Source organism: Mustelus asterias, chromosome 10 (genome assembly GCF_964213995.1).
Source record: "Mustelus asterias chromosome 10, sMusAst1.hap1.1, whole genome shotgun sequence".
In the NCBI taxonomy this organism is placed as follows: Eukaryota; Metazoa; Chordata; class Chondrichthyes; order Carcharhiniformes; family Triakidae; genus Mustelus; species Mustelus asterias.
The window spans coordinates 126,669,125-126,688,729 of NC_135810.1; the positions used below are offsets into that span (position 1 = coordinate 126,669,125).

Consider the following 19,605-nt stretch of genomic DNA (forward strand, 5'->3'; position numbering starts at 1 on the left):
AAGGTCCTTAAGGATGGGATTTACGACCATTTAGAAAGGTGCGGATTAATCCGGGATAGTCAGCACGGATTCGTGAAGGGCAAGTCGTGCCTCACAAATTTGATTGAATTTTTTGAGGAGGTAACTAAGTGTGTTGATGAAGGTAGGGCAGTTGATGTCTTATACATGGATTTCAGTAAGGTGTTTGATAAGGTTCCCCCATGGTCGGCTTATGATAAAAGTAAGGAGGTGTGGGATAGAGGGAGAGTTGGCCGATTGGATAGGTAACTGGCTATCTGATCGAAGACAGAGGGTGGTGGTGGATGGAAAATTTTTGGACTGGAGGCAGGTTGCTAGCGGAGTGCCACAGGGATCAGTGCTTGGTCCTCTGCTCTTTGTGATTTTTATTAATGACTTAGGGGAGAGGGCTGAAGGGTGGATCAGTAAATTTGCTGATGACACCAAGATTGGTGGAGTAGTGGATGAGGTGGAGGGCTGTTGTAGACTGCAAAGAGACATAGATAGGATGCAAAGCTGGGCTGAAAAGTGGCAAATGGAGTTTAACCCTGATAAATGTGAGGTGATTCATTTTGGTAGGACAAATTTAAATGTGGATTACAGGGTCAAAGGTAGGGTTCTGAAGACTGTGGAGGAACAGAGAGATCTTGGGGTCCATATCCACAGATCTCTGAAGGTTGCCACTCAAGTGGATAGAGCTGTGAAGAAGGCCTATAGTGTGTTAGCTTTTATTAACAGGGGGTTGGAGTTTAAGAGCCGTGGGGTTATGCTGCAACTGTACAGGACCTTGGTGAAACCACATTTGGAATATTGTGTGCAGTTCTGGTCACCTCACTATAAGAAGGATGTGGAAGCACTGGAAAGAGTGCAGAGGAGATTTACCAGGATGCTGCCTGGTTTGGAGGGTAGATCTTATGAGGAAAGGTTGAGGGAGCTCGGGCAGTTCTCTCTGGAGCGGAAGAGGCTGAGGGGAGACTTAATAGAGGTTTATAAAATGATGAAGGGGATAGATAGAGTGAACGTTCAAAAACTATTTCCTCGGGTGGATGGAGCTATTACAAGGGAGCATAACTATAGGGTTCGTGGTGGGAGATATAGGAAGGATGTCCGAGGTAGGTTCTTTACTCAGAGAGTGGTTGGGGTGTGGAATGGACTGCCTGCAGTGATAGTGGAGTCAGACACTTTAGGAACATTTAAGTGGTTGTTGGATAGGCACATGGAGCACACCAGGATGATAGGGAGTGGGATAGCTTGATCTTGGTTTCAGATAAAGCTCGGCACAACATTGTGGGCCAAAGGGCCTGTTCTGTGCTGTACTGTTGTATGTTCTAAGTTCTAACTGTTTCATTTCTAATCTTTCTGTTGTAATTCTGCCAACTTTCCCGAAGTAAAAATATCCACTTCGCCCTCCACCTGTTCTTGTTATTTTCCAACCATCAGATCAAAAATCGTTTCTGATCATTGAACTTCAACCTTCTTATCTCCACTCTTTAATTTTTCCTCTTGTTTTAACCTGTGACTTTATGACCTTGTTACTACACAATCAGGAAATATCCCAGCGTTTACATCCTTCAATAACTCAGTTGTTTGATTTTCCATTGGCTTTTCACCACAGTAGGCATCACTCCCACCTGTGATCCAGCTGTATCGTTACCCAAGATAAACTGTATTGCTGGACAAGATCATTTCTCTATCGTTCCTACTATCACTTCACCACTCTTCACTGGACTCTCCAACCTCACCTTGTATAATGGAACACGACTCTTCTCGCCCTGAATTCCACATATTACCACCTTTTCTGGCAATACTCCTCCCAAACTACACAACTCCTCATCTCTTACCATCAAAAATTGACTTGCCCCCGTATCTCTGAAAATGTTAACTTCCTTACCTACTCCTCCTGTTACACATGAGTAAACTTTACCCACACAAGTAAATTCTTTAAAGAGATCTGGCACCTTCTTATCAATCAACTCCTGACCAGGCTGTACATTCTTTTGCACCTCCTTTGCTTCGATAGACTTTCCTTTACCACTTTAGTAAACCCCACTGGCTTACCCTGCTTTACCACGTCAGTCTTCCCGGTGCTTTTCTTAAACGACTAACACTGCAACTTTACACGGCCTAATTTATTACAGTGAAAACATCTGAGGTTTTTCATTTTTCTTGCACCCTCCTGGATTTCCTTTTTAACATGAGGTACACTGTCTTTATCTCCCACAAGATCCCCTTTACCTTTACCACCTGAGGATTCCTCAGTTTCTCTCACTCACAGGCTGGAACTGATGTCGGAAACCAAACTTTGATTTAGGAACTAATTCATAATCATCTGCCATTTCTGCTGCTAACCTCCCAGTTTTAACCCTCTGCTCTTCCACATGAGTTCTCACTCCATCAGGAAGTGAATTTTTAAACTCCTCCAAAATAATCATTTCTCTAAGAGCTTCATACGTCGGGTCTATTTTCAAAGACCCTTATCCACCTGTCAAAATTACTCTGTTTGATCCTTCCAAATTCTTAATGTAAACGTTTATTAATTAGTCACAAGTAAAGCTTATATTAACACTGCAGTGAAGTTACTGTGAAATTCCTCTAGTCGCCACCTGTTCAGGCCAATGCACCTAACCAGCACATTTTTCAGACTGTGGGAGGAAACCGGAGCACCCAGAGGAAACCCATGCAGACACGGGGAGAAAGTGCAAACTCCACACAGACAGTAACCCAAGCTGGGAATTGAACCCGGGTCCCTGGCGCTGTGAAGCAGCAGTGCTAACCACTGTGCCACTGTGCTGCCCCTCGAAACCCCAGAAATTCAATGTGCATCTGACCCGGTTCTTTCCTTAGATTTCTAAACCGTTGTCTGTAGGCTTCTGGCACGAGTTCATATGTACCTAAGATGGATTTCTTCACCTCTTCATACTTCCTCTAATAGTGATGCAAACACCTCACTAGCTTTGATATACTTTGCCATGTTTAAGTATTGTAATTGGTAAAAGTTATGCTCTTTGTTATATTCTAACTGAGTTCTCACATAAACTTTGTTTGATAAAAGTTTTCCAGTGGGTCACTGGAATCATACCCGGAGTGAAACACCTGATCCAAAATCAAATGTAAAATTTAGGGTCTGCGCTAACTTCATAAATACCTTGGAGTTTCTGATCTGCTCCGAATATACTGAGTGAGTGGAGCCTCACCCAAAGGGAAGCAGCCAGCAAGGGTTATAACCTGTTTCCCAACCTGAACTGGCGTTATAGGTCCCGATGTGAAGACTACCTGACTGAGCCGCAGCAGTGGCCTTGCCTTTGATGCACAATAAAGGGTTTTGGTGGCAGGAAACATAGAACATAGAACATAGAAAGCCACAGCACAAACAGGCCCTTCGGCCCACAGGTTGCGCCGATCACATCCCCACCTCTAGGCCTATCTATAGCCCTCAATCCCATTAAATCCCATGTACTCATCCAGAAGTCTCTTAAAAGACCCCAACGAGTTTGCCTCCACCACCACCGACGTCAGCCGATTCCACTCACCCACCACCCTCTGAGTGAAAAACTTACCCCTGACATCTCCTCTGTACCTACCCCCCAGCACCTTAAACCTGTGTCCTCTCGTAGCAACCATTTCAGCCCTTGGAAATAGCCTCTGAGAGTCTACCCTATCCAGACCTCTCAACATCTTGTAAACCTCTATCAGGTCACCTCTCATCCTTCGTCTCTCCAGGGAGAAGAGACCAAGCTCCCTCAACCTATCCTCATAAGGCATGCCCCCCAATCCAGGCAACATCCTTGTAAATCTCCTCTGCACCCTTTCAATGGCTTCAACATCTTTCCTGTAATGAGGTGACCAGAACTGCGCGCAGTACTCCAAGTGGGGTCTAACCAGGGTCCTATAAAGCTGCAGCATTATCTCCCGACTCCTAAACTCAATCCCTCGATTAATGAAGGCCAGTACGCCGTACGCCTTCTTGACCGCATCCTCCACCTGCGAGGCCGATTTAAGAGTCCTATGGACCCGGACCCCAAGGTCCTTCTGATCCTCTACACTGCTAAGAATGGTACCCGTCATATTATATTGCTGCTTCATCCCATTGGATCTGCCAAAATGGATCACCACACACTTATCCGGGTTGAAGTCCATCTGCCACTTCTCCGCCCAGTCTTGCATTCTATCTATGTCTCGCTGCAACTTCTGACATCCCTCCAAACTATCCACAACACCACCTACCTTGGTGTCGTCAGCAAACTTACCAACCCATCCCTCCACTTCCTCATCCAGGTCATTTATGAAAATGACAAACAGCAAGGGTCCCAGAACAGATCCCTGGGGCACTCCACTGGTCACTGAAACATGCGTTCAAGTGAATTACTCCAGTTAGATACAGAATAAAGCTCCCTTTATACTGTCCCCATCAAACACTCCCAGGACAGGTACAGCACGGGGTTAGATACAGAGTAAAGCTCCATTTATACTGTCCATCTGACGAAGGGGCAGCGCTCAGAAAGCTTATGGTATTTGCTACCAAATAAACCTGTTGGAATTTAACCTGGTGTTGTGAGACTTCTTACTGTGCTTACTCTAGTCCAACGCCGGCATCTCCACATCATGACCATCAAACACTCCCAGGACAGATACAGCACGGGGTTAGATCAGAGTAAAGCTCCCTCTACACTGTCCCCCATCAAACACTTCCAGGACAGGTACAGCACGGGGTTAGATACAGAGTAAAGCTCCCTCTACACTGCCCCCATCAAACACTCCCAGGACAGGTACAGCACGGGGTGAGATACAGAGTAAAGCTCCCTCTACAGTGTCCCCATCAAACAGTCCCAGGACAGAACAAAGAACAAAGAACAGTACAGCACAGGAAACAGGCCCTTCGGCCCTCCAAGCCTGTGCCGCTCCTTGGTCCAACTAGACCAATCGTTTGTATCCCTCCATTCCCAGGCTGCTCATGTGACTATCCAGGTAAGTCTTAAACGATGTCAGCGTGCCTGCCTCCACCACCCTACTTGGCAGCGCATTCCAGGCCCCCACCACCCTCTGTGTAAAAAACATCCCTCTGATGTCTGAGTTATACTTCGCCCCTCTCACCTTGAGCCCGTGACCCCTCGTGATCATCACCTCCGACCTGGGAAAAAGCTTCCCACTGTTCACCCTATCTATCCCCTTCATAATCTTGTACACCTCTATTAGATCTCACCTCATTCTCCGTCGTTCCAGGGAGAACAACCCCAGTTTACCCAATCTCTCCTCATAGCTAAGACCCTCCATACCAGGCAACATCCTGGTAAACCTTCTCAGCACTCTCTCTAACGCCTCCACATCCTTCTGGTAGTGCGGCGACCAGAACTGGACGCAGTACTCCAAATGTGGCCTAACCAGCGTTCTATACAGCTGCATCATCAGACTCCAGCTTTTATACTCTATACCCCGTCCTATAAAGGCAAGCATACCATATGCCTTCTTCACCACCTTCTCCACCTGTGTTGCCACCTTCAAGGATTTGTGGACTTGCACACCTAGGTCCCTCTGTGTTTCTATACTCCTGATGACTCTGCCATTTATTGTATAACTCCTCCCTACATTATTTCTTCCAAAATGCATCACTTCGCATTTATCCGGATTAAATTCCATCTGCCACCTCTCCGCCCAATTTTCCAGCCTATCTATATCCTGCTGTATTGCCCGACAATGCTCTTCGCTATCCGCAAGTCCAGCCATCTTCGTGTCATCCGCAAACTTGCTGATTACACCAGTTACATCTTCTTCCAAATCATTTATATATATCACAAATAGCAGAGGCCCCAGTACAGAGCCCTGCGGAACACCACTGGTCACAGACCTCCAGCCGGAAAAAGACCCTTCGACCACTACCCTCTGTCTCCTATGGCCAAGCCAGTTCTCCACCCATCTAACCACTTCTCCTTGTATCCCATGAGCCTTAACCTTCTTAACCAACCTGCCATGTGGGACTTTGTCAAATGCCTTACTGAAATCCATATAGACGACATCCACGGCCCTTCCTTCATCAACCGTTTTTGTCACTTCCTCAAAAAACTCCACCAAATTTGTAAGGCACGACCTCCCTCTTACAAAACCATGCTGTCTGTCACTAATGAGATTGTTCCGTTCTAAATGCACATACATCCTGTCTCTAAGAATCCTCTCCAACAACTTCCCTACCACGGACGACAAGCTCACCGGCCTATAATTTCCTGGGTTATCCCTGCTACCCTTCTTAAATAACGGTACCACATTCGCTATCCTCCAATCCTCAGGGACCTCACCCGTGTCCAAAGAAGCGACAAAGATTTCCGTCAGAGGCCCAGCAATTTCATCTCTCGTCACCCTGAGCAGTCGAGGATAGATGCCATCAGGCCCTGGGGCTTTGTCAGTTTTAATGTTCCCTAAAAAACCTAACACTTCCTCTCTTGTAATGGGGATTTTCTCTAACGGGTCAACACCTCCCTCCGAGACACTCCCGGTTAACACGCCCCTCTCCTTCGTGAATACCGACGCAAAGTATTCATTTAGGATCTCCCCTATTCCCTTGGGTTCTAAGCATAATTCCCCTCCTTTGTCCCTGAGAGGTCCGATTTTCTCCCTGACAACTCTTTTGTTCCTAACGTATGAATAGAATGCCTTAGGATTCTCCTTAATCCTGCCTGCCAAGAACATTTCGTGACCTCTTTTTGCCCTTCTAACTCCCCGTTTGAGTTCTTTCCTACTCTCTCTGTATTCCTCCAGAGCTCCATTTGTTTTCAGTTGCCTGGACTTAACGTACGCCTCCCTTTTCATTTTAATCAGATCCTCAATTTCCCTGGTTATCCACGGCTCTCGAATCCTACCTTTCCTATCTTTCCTTTTTACAGGCACATGCCTATCCTGCAGCCTTATCAATAGTTCCTTAAAAGACTCCCACATGCCAGACGCGGACTTACCCTCGAACATCCTCTCCCAATCAACATCCACCAATTCCTGCCTAATCCGGCTATAGTTAGCCTTCCCCCAATTTAGCACCCTGCCCATAGGACAGCACTCATCCTTGTCCATTACTATCCTAAAGTTAACAGAGTTGTGGTCACTATTTGCCACATGTTCTCCTACCGAAACTTTGACGACCTGACCGGGCTCATTTCCCAGAACTAGGTCCAGTATAGCCCCCTCTCTAGTCGGGCTATCTACATACTGTTCCAAAGAACCTTCCAGTACGCATTTTACAAATTCCTCCCCGTCCGGACCCCCAGCTCTAAGCACTTTCCAGTCTGTGCCAGGGAAATTAAAGTCCCCCACTACAACAACCCTATTTTTTCTGCACCTATCCAGAATCTCCTGACATATCCTTTCCTCCACTTCCCGTGGGCTGTTGGGTGTTCTGTAGTACATCCCCAGCATAGTGACTGCACCCTTCCTGTTTCTGAGTTCCACCCACAGCGACTCAGTACATGACCCCTCTAAGTTGTCTACCCTCTGCACCGCGGTAATATGCTCCTTAACTAATATCGCTACTCCCCCACCTTTTTTAGCCCCTCCTCTGTCTCGCCTAAAACACTTATACCCCGGAATATTCAGCTGCCAGTCCTGTCCTTCTTTTAACCAAGTTTCCGTCACCGCAACCACGTCCAAATTCCGCATATGCATTAAGGCCCTAAGTTCGTCTGTTTTACCCGTTACACTCCTCGCATTGAAGCAGATGCACTCTAGACCTCCAGGCCCAGTCAGGTCATCCTCCTCCAGAGTGCTCCTCTTCTTAGCTCGCCTTGCCCTGGTCCCCAGCTCAACCCCAGCCTCAGTCTTTACTGACCTACTGTTTTGTTCCCCACCCCCCTGCCACACTAGTTTAAATCCTGCCGAAACACTCTAGCAAAACTCCCAGCCAGGATATTTGCTCCCTTTCAGTTAAGGTGTAACCCATCCTTTCTGTACAGTTGCCATCCTGACTTGAAGATTTCCCAGTTATCTATGAATTTAAAACCCTCCCTCTTGCACCAGTCCTTTAGCCACGCGTTCAACTGTAGAATCTCCCTGTTCCGAGCCTCACTTGCACTAGACACCAGGAGCAGTCCAGAGATCGCTACCCTGGAGGCTTTACTTTTTAGCCTAGCACCCAACTCCCTGAATTTCTCTCGTATGACCCCCCTGCTCTTCCTACCTATATCATTTTCACCAATGTGTACAATCACATCTGTTTGACTACCTTCCTTTTTAAATATGCTTCCTACCCTCTCGGAGACATCCAGTACCCCGGCACCAGGGAGGCAGACTACCATCCTGGATTCTCGTTCACTCCCACAGAACCGCCTGTCCGTGCCTCTAACCATTGCGTCCCCCACAACTATCGCTCTCCTAAACCCCTTCTTTCCCTTCCGGACCCCTGAGCCTGTCTCCGTGGAGGCGATCTGGTCCTCGTGGCTTACCCCTGGAGGGTCATCCCCCTCCACAGAATCCAAAACAATATACCTATTTTGGAGGGGGACAACCACAGGGGATCCCTCCACAGACTGCTCACTCTCTTCCCTTCTCCCATCTGTTGCCCATCCCTTTCTTTTATGGGAGACTGCCACTGGGGTACTTTCTGGCACATCAACCTTCTGACTATTACCCCTCCTAACCGCGACCCACGTGTCTTCCTTCCGAGACCCTGGTGTCACTACCTGACTATAACTTCTATCTATTAATCTCTCATTTTCCCTAACTAAACTGAGTTCATCGAGCCTCAGCTCCAGCTCCCTTACACGATCTTTCAGGAGTTGCAGTTCCACACATCTGGCACAGATATGGACTTCCGGGAGGCAAGTTGTCTCCAGGAACTCCCACATCCCACACCGAATGCAGTATACTGGCCTCCCACTCATACCAGCCATGTCCTTTTTAGTTTTTGGGAGATAAAACAAAAAAGGGGGTGTAACAGAAGAAAAACAAACAAACAACCTTCTTCGCCTTCGCCGAAGCCCTGTGAGCCAAAGCCCTTATAGCTCACACTCTGCTCCCTGCTCACTCCACTGCCCGCTCCAGACGCTGCCTGCTCAAAAGTGCGGCCTGCTTTTAAACCCTTCAAAAAACCTCACCAGGCTGCTCCTGGGCCTACTCCCTGTTTTGAAATAAACCTCCGATTTTTAAGCCAAATTTAACTGAAAAATAAATAAAATGCAGACACAATCTTTCTTACACTCAGCCTGCTCCTGTGGAACAGGTACGGCACGGGGTTAGATACAGAGTAAAGCTCCCTCTACACTGTCCACATCAAACACTGTGTTTACCCCAGTCCAACGCCGGCATCTCCACATCATGACTACCGTCGACACCGCAAACTGCCGGCTCCAAGTGGAGAGGATCTCCAAGAAGATCGCGCATATCGACACAGACATCAAGTTTCTACAAAGATGCAAGAAAGCAGACAAGATACCGAAAGGACTACAGATCACGAACCCACTCAGGTCAACCTATAACACAGACTACACTGAGAGACTTTGCCGTTGCACCTCTCTCACCCTCCTCAACCACCTCATACACCAACTCTACAGCAAACGCCGCAGCCTGGAAACCAAGATAGAGTCCATATTCTCAACTTGCGCTCAGGGCGCAGACCAGCTGCGAAACTCTGCCAAGCAGACGAGACAAAGGAACTACACCATCTACATGCACACCAAGAACAGGAAACGTGAGTAACTCGGCATCATCAGCAGCAGCAACCAAGCCTCCCCCGGTACCACAGTAGAAAACAGTACCACTGCAGGGAAGTCCATTGTCAACTTGTCGGATTACACACTTCAACCAGATGAAATCGAAGTTCTCAGCCGGGGCTCAGTTTCTGCCCCACCACCAAAATGGACCCCATCAGTCTCGCAGCAGACACAGAGGAATTCATCAGGTGAATGAGGCTGCGGGAGTTCTTCCACAAACCCCAAGAGGCCGACAGCGAACACAATGAGACAGCCAATGAACCGGAACAGCCGACAGAGAGATCCGCAGTGCAGCAACCAAAGAGGAAAGCATCGAATTGGACTCCTCCGGAAGGCCGCTGCCCTCGACTTGACATGTATGTCCAAGTCGTCAGGAGGTGTGTCAACACCAGATTCATCAGCCGCACTCACAAGACAGCCCCGAACGTCACCCATGCACAACGCAATGCCACCCGCGCTCTCAAGACCAACCGCAACATTGTCATCAAACCAGCAGACAAAGGAGGGGCCATCGTCATACTGAACAGAACGGGTTACTGCAAAGAAGTGAACAACGAGGAACACTACAGACAGTTACCCGCAGATCCGACCAAAGAACACACCCGTCAACTCAACAGACTGATCAAGACCTTTGATCCGGACCTTCAGAGCACCCTCCATGCTCTCATCCCATGTACTCCCCGCGTTGGAGATCTCTACTGCCTCCCGAAGATACACAAGGCAAACACACCCAGCCATCTCATCGTATCGGGCAATGGGACCCTGTGCGAGAACCTCTCCGGCTATGTCGAGGGCATCCTGAAACCCATTGTACAAAGAACCCCCAGCTTTTGTCGTGACACTACGGACTTCCTACAGAAACTCAACACACATGGAGCAGTTGAACTAGGAGCACTCCTCGTCACAATGGATGTCTCGGCACTCTACACCAGCATCCCCCACGACGATGGCATTGCTGCAACTGCCTCAGTACTCAACGCCGACAACTGCCAGTCTCTAGATGCAATTCCACAACTCATCCGCTTCATCCTGGACCACAATGTCTTCACCTTCAACAACCAGTTCTTCATCCAGCCATGGGGACCAAATTCGCACCTCAATATGCCAACATCTTCATGCACAGGTTCGATCAAGACCTCTTCATCACACAGGACCTTCAACCGATGCTATACACTAGATACATCGATGACATTTTCTTCCTTTGGACTCATGGTGAACAATCACTGAAACAACTATATGATGACATCAACAAGTTCCATCCCACCATCAGACTCACCATGGACTACTCTCCGGAATCGGTTGCATTCTTGGACACACGCATCTCCATCAAGGATGGTCACATCAGCACTTCACTGTACCGCAAGCCCACGGATAACCTCACGATGCTCCACTTCTCCAGCTTCCACCCTAAACACGTTAAAGAAGCCATCCTCTACGGACAAGCCCTCCGTATACACAGGATCTGCTCGGATGAGGAGGATCAAACAGACACCTCCAGATGCTGAAAGGTGCCCTCATAAGAACAGGATATGGCGCTCGACTCATCGATCGACAGTTCCGACGCGCCACAGCGAAAAACCGCACCGACCTCCTCCGAAGACAAACACGGGACACGGCGGACAGAGTACCCTTTGTCGTCCAGTACTTCACCGGAGCGGAGAAGCTACGACATCTTCTCCGGAGCCTTCAACATGTCAGTGATGAAGACGAACATCTCGCCAAGGCCATCCCCACACCCCCACTTCTTGCCTTCAAACAACCGCGCAACCTCAAACAGACCATTGTCCGCAGCAAACTACCCAGCCTTCAGGAGAGCAGTGACCACGACACCACACAACCCTGCCACAGCAACCTCTGCAAGACGTGCCGGATCATCGACACGGATGCCATCATCTCACGTGAGAACACCATCCATCAGGTACATGGTACATACTCTTGCAACTCGGCCAATGTTGTCTACCTGATACGCTGCAGGAAAGGATGTCCTGAGGCATGGTACATTGGTGAGACCATGCAGACGCTACGACAATGGATGAATGAACACCACTCGACAATCACCAGGCTAGACTGTTCTCTTCCTGTTGGGGAGCACTTCAGCGGTCGCGGGCATTCGGCCTCTGATCTTCGGGTAAGCGTTCTCCAAGGCGGCCTTCACGACACACGACAACGCAGAGTCGCTGAGCAGAGACTGATAGCGAAGTTCCGCACACATGAGGACGGCCTCAACCGGGATCTTGGGTTCATGTCACACTATCTGTAACGCCCACGACTTGCCTGGGCTTGCAAAATCTCACTAACTGTCCTGGCTGGAAACAATACACATCTCTTTAACCTGTGCTTAATCCTCTCTCCACTCACATTGTCTGTACCTTTAAGACTTGATTATCTGTAAAGACTTGCATTCCAACCATTATTTTGCAAATTGAGTTTGTGTCTTTATATGCCCTGTTTGTGAACAGAATTCCCACTTACCTGACGAAGGAGCAGCGCTCCAAAAGCTAGCGGCTTTTGCTACCAAATAAACCTGTTGGACTTTAACCTGGTGTTGTGAGACTTCTTACCACTTCAAACACTCCCAGGACAGATACAGCACGGGGTTAGATACAGAGTAAAGCTTCCTCTACACTGTCCCCATCAAACACTCTTAGGACAGGTACAGCACAGGGTTAGATACAGAATAAAGCTTCCACTACTTCCACTCCATATCGATTGGAATATCCCCAGGGTAAGGGGTTTAGATGGGAGGAGTTTGTTAGGTGTGTTCAGGAGGGCTTCCTGACACAGTATGTGGATAAGCCTACAAGAGGAGAGGCTGTACTTGATTTGGTATTAGGGAATGAATCTGGGCAGGTGTCAGATCTCTCAGTGGGAGAGCATTTTGGGGATAGTGATCATAACTCTATCTCCTTTACATTAGCATTGGAGAGAGATAGGATCAGTCAAGCTCGGAAAGTGTTTATTTGGAGAAAGGGCAATTATGAAGCTATTAGGCAGGATATTAGAAGCATAAATTGGAAGGAGGTTTTCTCAAGGAAATGTACAGAAGAAATGTGGCAAATTTTCAAGGAAAATTTGTCTGGAGCTCTGCACAGCAACGTTCCAATGAGACAGGGGAGTTATGGTAGGTCACAGGAACCATGGTGCATGAAAGCTGGAATGAATTTAGTCAAGAAGAAAAGAAAAGCCTACAAAAGGTTCAGGGAGCTAGGTAATGTTAGAAATCTAGAAGAGTATACGACTAGTAGGAAGGAACTTAAGAGGGAAATTAGAAGAGCAAGAAGGGGTCATGAGAAGGCCTTGGCAGACAGGATAAAGGAAAACCCCAAGGCATTCTACAAGTATGTTAAGAGCAAGAAGATAAGATGTGAAGGACTAGGACTAGGACTCGGCGGCACGGTAGCACAGTGGTTAGCCCTGCTGCTTCACAGCTCCAGGGACCTGGGTTCGATTCCTGGCTCGGGTCACTGTCTGTGTGGAGTTTGCACATTCTCCTCGTGTCTGCGTGGGTTTCCTCCGGATGCTCCGGTTTCCTCCCACAGTCAAAGATGTGCAGGTTAGGTTGATTGGCCAGGTTAAAAAAAAAATTGCCCCTTAGAGTCCTGAGATGCATAGGTTAGAGGGATTAGTGGGTAAATATGTGGGGGTAGGACCTGGGTGGGATTGTGGTCGGTGCAGACTCGATGGGCCGAATGGCCTCCTTCTGCACTGTAGGGTTTCTATGATTTCTATGACCTATCAAATGTGACAGTGGGAAAGACTGTATAGAACCGGTAGAAATAGCAGAGGTAATCAATGAATACTTTACTTCAGTATTCACAGTGGAAAAGGATCTTGGTAGTTGCAGTGCAGACTTGCAGTGGACTGAGAAGATTGAGCATGTGGACATTAGGAAAGAGGATGTGTTGGAGCTTTTGAAAAGCATCAAGGTAGATAAATCGCTGGGACTGGATGGGATGGACCCCAGGTTACTGTGGCGTTTGATAAGGTGCCCCATGCAAGGCTTATTAAGAAAGTGAAGGGGCATGGGATACAAGGGGACATTGCTTTGTGGATTCAGAACTGGCTTGCCCACAGAAGGCAAAGTATGGTTGGAGATGGGTCTTTTTCAGCATGGAGGTCGGTCACCAGTGGAGTGCCCCAGGGATCTGTTCTGGGACCCTTGCTCTTTGTGATTTTTATAAATGATCTGGATGAGGAAGTGGAAGGATGGGTTGGCAAGTTTGCTGATGACACAAAGGTTGGTGGGGTTTTGGATAGTGTAGAGGGATGTCAGCAGTTGCAACGAGACATAGATAAGATGCAAGACTGGGCGGAGAAGTGGCAGATGGACTTCAACCCAGATAAGTGTGTGGTGGTTCATTTTGGCAGGTCGAATAGGATGAAAGAATATAATATTAAGGGTAAGACGCTTGGCAGCGTGAAAGATCAGAAGGATCTTGGGGTCCGGGTTCATAGGACGCTCAAAGCGGCGTCGCAGGTAGAGGCTGTGGTTAAGAAGGCGTATGGAATACTGGCCTTCATCAATAGAGGAATTGAGTTTAGAAATCAGGAGATAATGCTGCAGCTGTATAGGACCCTGGTCAGACCCCACCTGGAGTACTGTGCCCAGTTCTGGTTGCCTCATTACAGAAAGGATGTGGAAGCCATAGAAAGGGTGCAGAGGAGATTTACAAGGATGTTGCCTGGATTAGGTGGCACGCCTTATGAGGATAGGTTGAGAGATCTAGGTCTTTTCTCCTTGGAGAGCCGAAGGATGAGAGGTGACCTGATAGAGGTGTATAAGATGTTGAGAGGTATTGATAGAGTGGATTCTCAGAGGCTTTTACCCAGGGCTGAAATGGTTGCCACAAGAGGACACAGGTTTAGGGTGCTGGGGAGTAGGTACAGAGGAGATGTTAGGAGTACGTTTTTCACTCAGAGGGTGGTGGGTGCGTGGAATCGGCTGCCGGTAGTGGTGGTGGAGGTAGATTCGATAGGGTCTTTTCAGAGACTTTTGGATAAGTTCATGGAAGTTAGTAAAATAGAGGGTTATAGGTAAACCTAGGAGGTAGGGACATATTCGGCGCAACTTGTGGGCCGAAGGGCCTGTTTGCGCTGTAGCTTTTCTATGTTCCATGTTCTACACTGTCCCCATCAAACACTCCCAGAACAGGTACGGCACGGGGTTAGATACAGAGTAAAGCTCCCTCTACACTGTCCCCATCAAACACTCCCAGAACAGGTACAGCACGGGGTTAGATAGAGTAAAGCTCCCTCTACACTGTCCCCATCAAACACTCCCAGAACAGGTACAGCACGGGGTTAGATACAGAGTAAAGCTCCCTCTACACTGTCCCCATCAAACACTCCCAGGACAGGTACAGCACGGGGTTAGATACAGAGTAAAGCTCCCTCTACACTGTCCCCATCAAACACTCCCAGGCCAGGTACAGCAGGGGGTTAGATACAGAGTAAAGCTCCCTCTACACTGTCCCCATCAAACACTCCCAGAACAGGTACAGCACGGGGTTAGATACAGAGTAAAGCTCCCTCTACACTGTCCCCATCAAACACTCCCAGGACAGGTACAGCACGGGGTTAGATACAGAGTAAAGCTCCCTCTACACTGTCCCCATCAAACACTCCCAGGACAGGTACAGCACGGGGTTAGATACAGAGTAAAGCTCCCTCTACACTGTCCCCATCAAACACTCCCAGGACAGGTACAGCACGGGGTTAGATACAGAGTAAAGCTCCCTCTACACTGTCCCCATCAAACACTCCCAGGACAGGTACAGCACGGGGTTAGATACAGAGTAAAGCTCCCTCTACACTGTCCCCATCAAACACTCCCAGGACAGGTACAGCACAGGGTTAGATACATGGAAGATGATTGTTAACAGAACCATTTCCTATAATATTTGGTAGCTGATGAGACTGAGGACTCACAGTTGGAAGGTTTTCCGCAGGAGGTAGTTTTTGAAGAAAGGAATGTTTGTCAGTGCTCGCCATAGCATCGCCTCTCGCTGCCAGTCTCCGAGGGACATCACCTCTGATCCCAGGCCAGGGGAGATGGCCAAGACGCCAAATGTGGAGAATACATAGTGCTCGGGATCCAGCTTGTGCTTGGGAACCACAATGAGATCGTATGGTCTGGGTCCAATGCAACAGAGAGAGAAAGGGTGAGAAAGGTTACAAGATCTGGGGCAAATTAACTGACTGCCATCCCAGATACAGCAGCAATTGATGCCAGTGCCTTCTCAATTCTGCCTGCCTCATCGAGTTACCCTGAGGAACCTCACTGCACTGACAGGACATGTGAGAGTCCAGACAGTGCGTGCCACTCTGTGCACCAGATCAGCTGAGCCGGATCCACTCCCAGGCCCTGGCATGCTCTTCCCTCTGGCTGTAGCATCCCTCGTTAGTTTAGAAACATAAAAACAGATGAATTAGGAGCAAGAGTAGGCCATTCTGCCCCTTGAGCCTGCTACCCCATTCAGTAAAATCATGGCTGATCTGATTGTGTCAACGCTACTCCTTCCTACTCTTCTATACTTTGGCACCAATGTAACACAAGATTCCCATTGCCCAGCTGAGGACCCAGGCCGAGCTGCAGCCCCAGCTGGCTCTGGGATTGCTGAGTTTGGGATGAAGCTGTGCACTTCGAAGTGCAGCAGGCAGTATAACTCACCAGGAGTTGTGCCTGGCATTTGGGCATGGGAGTCAGGGGGAGTGGAGAGGTGTCAGATTATCTGGACAAAAATTTGAAAGGGCTGCTACGAGATATGATGGACCAACTGCTCCCCATATCCCGTTTACTACAAAAATATAAAATATTAAAACACAAATTAATGGTTAAAGATTCCAATCGATGTTGAATTGAGAATCTGCTGTTGGCTAATCTGTTTTACTCGTCTTTACTTCCTCTCTGTAATTACCTGAATATTTGGTTGGCTCTGATGTTCAGATAGTAGAATTTTGTTCTGCCCAAGTGGCTGTACTTTGCCAGAATTCCCACGGCATCTTCTCCAGTCAGAGGCTTAGACACAGAGCCTTCAACGCTTGTTGGCCTCGACAAATCCATCATCAGCGCTGAACTCGGTAACTCCCTGCAAAACCACACACTGCCCGTAAACACAGACATGCTCCCTTTAAACACAGACACCTCCCTGTAAACGCAGGCATGCTCATGTTAAAATGACACATTCCCTGTTGGGAGTATTTGATAATTGAGGTGTTTAGCTGGGACGCTCTGTAGATTAATGAGCTCATTGTCGATGGATGAATTAGACTTGTAGCAAGTTACCACATGAGCAGCAGAATTTCTGATGACATCAAGTTTACAGGAGGTAATAGAAACATAGAAACTAGAAGCAGGAGGAGGCCATTTGGCCCTTCGAGCCTGCTCAGCCATTCATTTTGATCATGGCTGATCATCGAATTCAATATCCTGAGCCCCCCTTTCCCCCCATATCTTTCTTCTTGAAATCAGACAATGTTTTGGCCTCAACTACATTCTGTGGGAGTGAATTCCACACGTTCACCACTCTCTGGGTGAAGAAATTTCTCCTCACCTCAGTTCTAAAAGGTTTACCCCCGATCCTCAAACTATGACCCCTAGTTCTGGACTCCCCCACCATTGGGAACATTCTTCCTGAATCTACGCTGTCTAACCCTGTTAGAATTTTATAAGTTTCTATGAGATCCCCTCTAACTCTTCTAAACCCCAGTGAACATAATCCTAACTGACTTAGTCTCTCCTCATATGACAGACTTGCCGTCCCAGGAATCAGCCTGGTAAACCTTCACTGCACTTCCTCTATAGCAAGACCATAAGACCATAAGACAGGCACCGACATAGGAGCAGAATTAGACCACTCGGCCCATCGGGTCTGCTCCGCCAATCATGGCTGATATTTTTCTCATCCTGCCTTTTCCCTGTAACCCCTGATCCCCTTATTAATCAAGAACCTATCTATCTCTGTCGTAAAGACACTCAATGACCCGGCCTCCACAGCCTTCTGCGGCAAAGAGTTCCACAGATTCACCACTCTCTGGCTGAAGAAATTCCTCCTCATCTCTATTTTAAAGGATCGTCCCTTAAGCCTGAGGTTGTGCCCTGTGGTTCTAGTTTTCCCATTAGTGGAAACATCCTCTCCACGTCCACTCTATCCAGGCCTCGCAGTATCCTGTATGTTTAATAAGATCCCTCCTCATCCTTCTAAACTCCAACGAGTACAGACCCAGAGTCCTCAACCGTTCCTCATATGACAAGCTCTTCATTCCAGGGATCATTCTTGTGAACCTCCTCTGGACCCTTTCCAAGGCCAGCACATTCTTCCTCAGATACGGGGCCCAAAACTGTTCACAATACTCCAAATGGGGTCTGACCAGAGCCTTGTTCAGCCTCAGAAGTACATCCCTGCTCTTGTATTCTAGCCCTCTCGACATGAACGCTAACATTGCATTTGCCTTCCTAACTGCCGACTGAACCTGCATGTTAACCTTAAGAGAATCTTGAACAATGACTCCCAAGTCCCTTTGTGTTTCTGATTTCCTAAGCATTTTCCCATTTCGAAAATAGTCAATGCCTCCATTCCTCCTTCCAAAGTGCATAACCCTGCACTTTTCCACATTGTATTCCATCTGCCACTTTTTTGCCCACTCTCCTAACCTGTCCAAGTCCTTCTGCTGTACTCCTTGTATAGTAAGGACATCCTTCCTCAGATAAGGACACCACAGGTGTGGCCTCACCAATTGTAGGATGAGGGTGTCCAGTCAGGAATGTTATGGAATACTCTAGTCTAGAATTAACTCGGGAATGGATGGGGGTTTTAGCAGCAAATGAGCTTATCGAGTGCAGATGGGAAGATAAGGGACTGGGAAGTTATACTGGACAATTACCTTTCTGTCTGGTTGTAGCCTGCATGGGTTTGAGTGGGCTTGGGTTTATAATCTCCAGTTAAATTGACTCGGAAGGCCTTGGACATTAGGCCCAGCTTGCTCTGCCAGGCAGCTTCGAGCTGCGCCGTGCTGGCCCCGATAATGGCAACTGAGTGATGGAGATCAGCAACTGACAGCAGCTTCTGGTCACAGGAATTCTGCAGGCCTTGTTCCAGGAGGAAGAGAGCACGCCGTCTGGCAAACTGAGGCATCAGGCTGTTGGGCAGGGGCTCCTCTGGGAGGGGGGGCAGTCGTGGCCGGGCATCAATGCCAGTTCTGCCAGGCTTCCTGTTCTTCTCAAACAAAGGGGAGGGGTCCCTAGGGAAAGCTTTGGCCATTGCTCCCAAGATGTCGATCTCAGCAAGCTTGGCCCGGTTAATCTCGTAGTGATGATAGATGCTCTCAAGGTGGCGCAGAAGCTGCGGTTTGCCGCGCAGGTAATTGCGGTACTGTGCAGTCAGGTCCAAAACCTCATACAAGTAACGCCATGAACTCCTCCTGTTTGTTTTTATGACAGTGATGAAGGTATTTATTAGTTCAGTCACTAAGAGATCGATGTCTGCACCATCAGGCTTCCTGTTCTCCCGGATTCTGTTGCTGAGACGCTGTCGGACGCTGAGGGCCCAGGTTGAAGCTCGGTCACAGGGGTCACGTCTATCTGCGGAAGCATTCGCTGAAAGATAGAATAACTTTACTTCTCAATCCAAAACCATCTCACCCAAAATATCAGCTCAGTGTATCCTCCAGCCTTTAAAGCTCTGTCCATCCATCACACAGCCCACCCCCATCGCCTGGCACTGCCTTGCAGAATCAGTTTGCTATCATCCCCAGAGTTTGTGTCATCAATTAATCTAAATATTATTTGTTCAATGATGATTCAAGAAAGTGTCTGGTTCCAGGGTAGGTGGTGGCATAGTGATATCGTCACTGGGCTAGTCATCCAGAGACACAGTAATGCTCTGGGGACCAGATTCAAATCCCACCACGGCAGATGGTGTAATTT

The 19,605-nt window shown here is 48.1% G+C and overlaps 1 protein-coding gene across 1 annotated transcript in view; it reads right to left on the reverse strand.

The window, feature by feature from the left end:
• Positions 1-16,743, reverse strand: part of dnhd1 (dynein heavy chain domain 1) — a 261,227-nt gene extending 244,484 nt beyond the window's left edge. Inside the window, exons 1-2 of the mRNA XM_078221475.1 lie at positions 16,598-16,743; positions 15,609-15,812 (exon numbers count right to left, since the gene is read on the reverse strand). Coding sequence (XP_078077601.1) covers positions 15,609-15,812; positions 16,598-16,743 — 350 coding nt within the window. The remainder of the gene's footprint in view (positions 1-15,608; positions 15,813-16,597) is intronic.
• Positions 16,744-19,605: the final 2,862 nt, after the last annotated feature.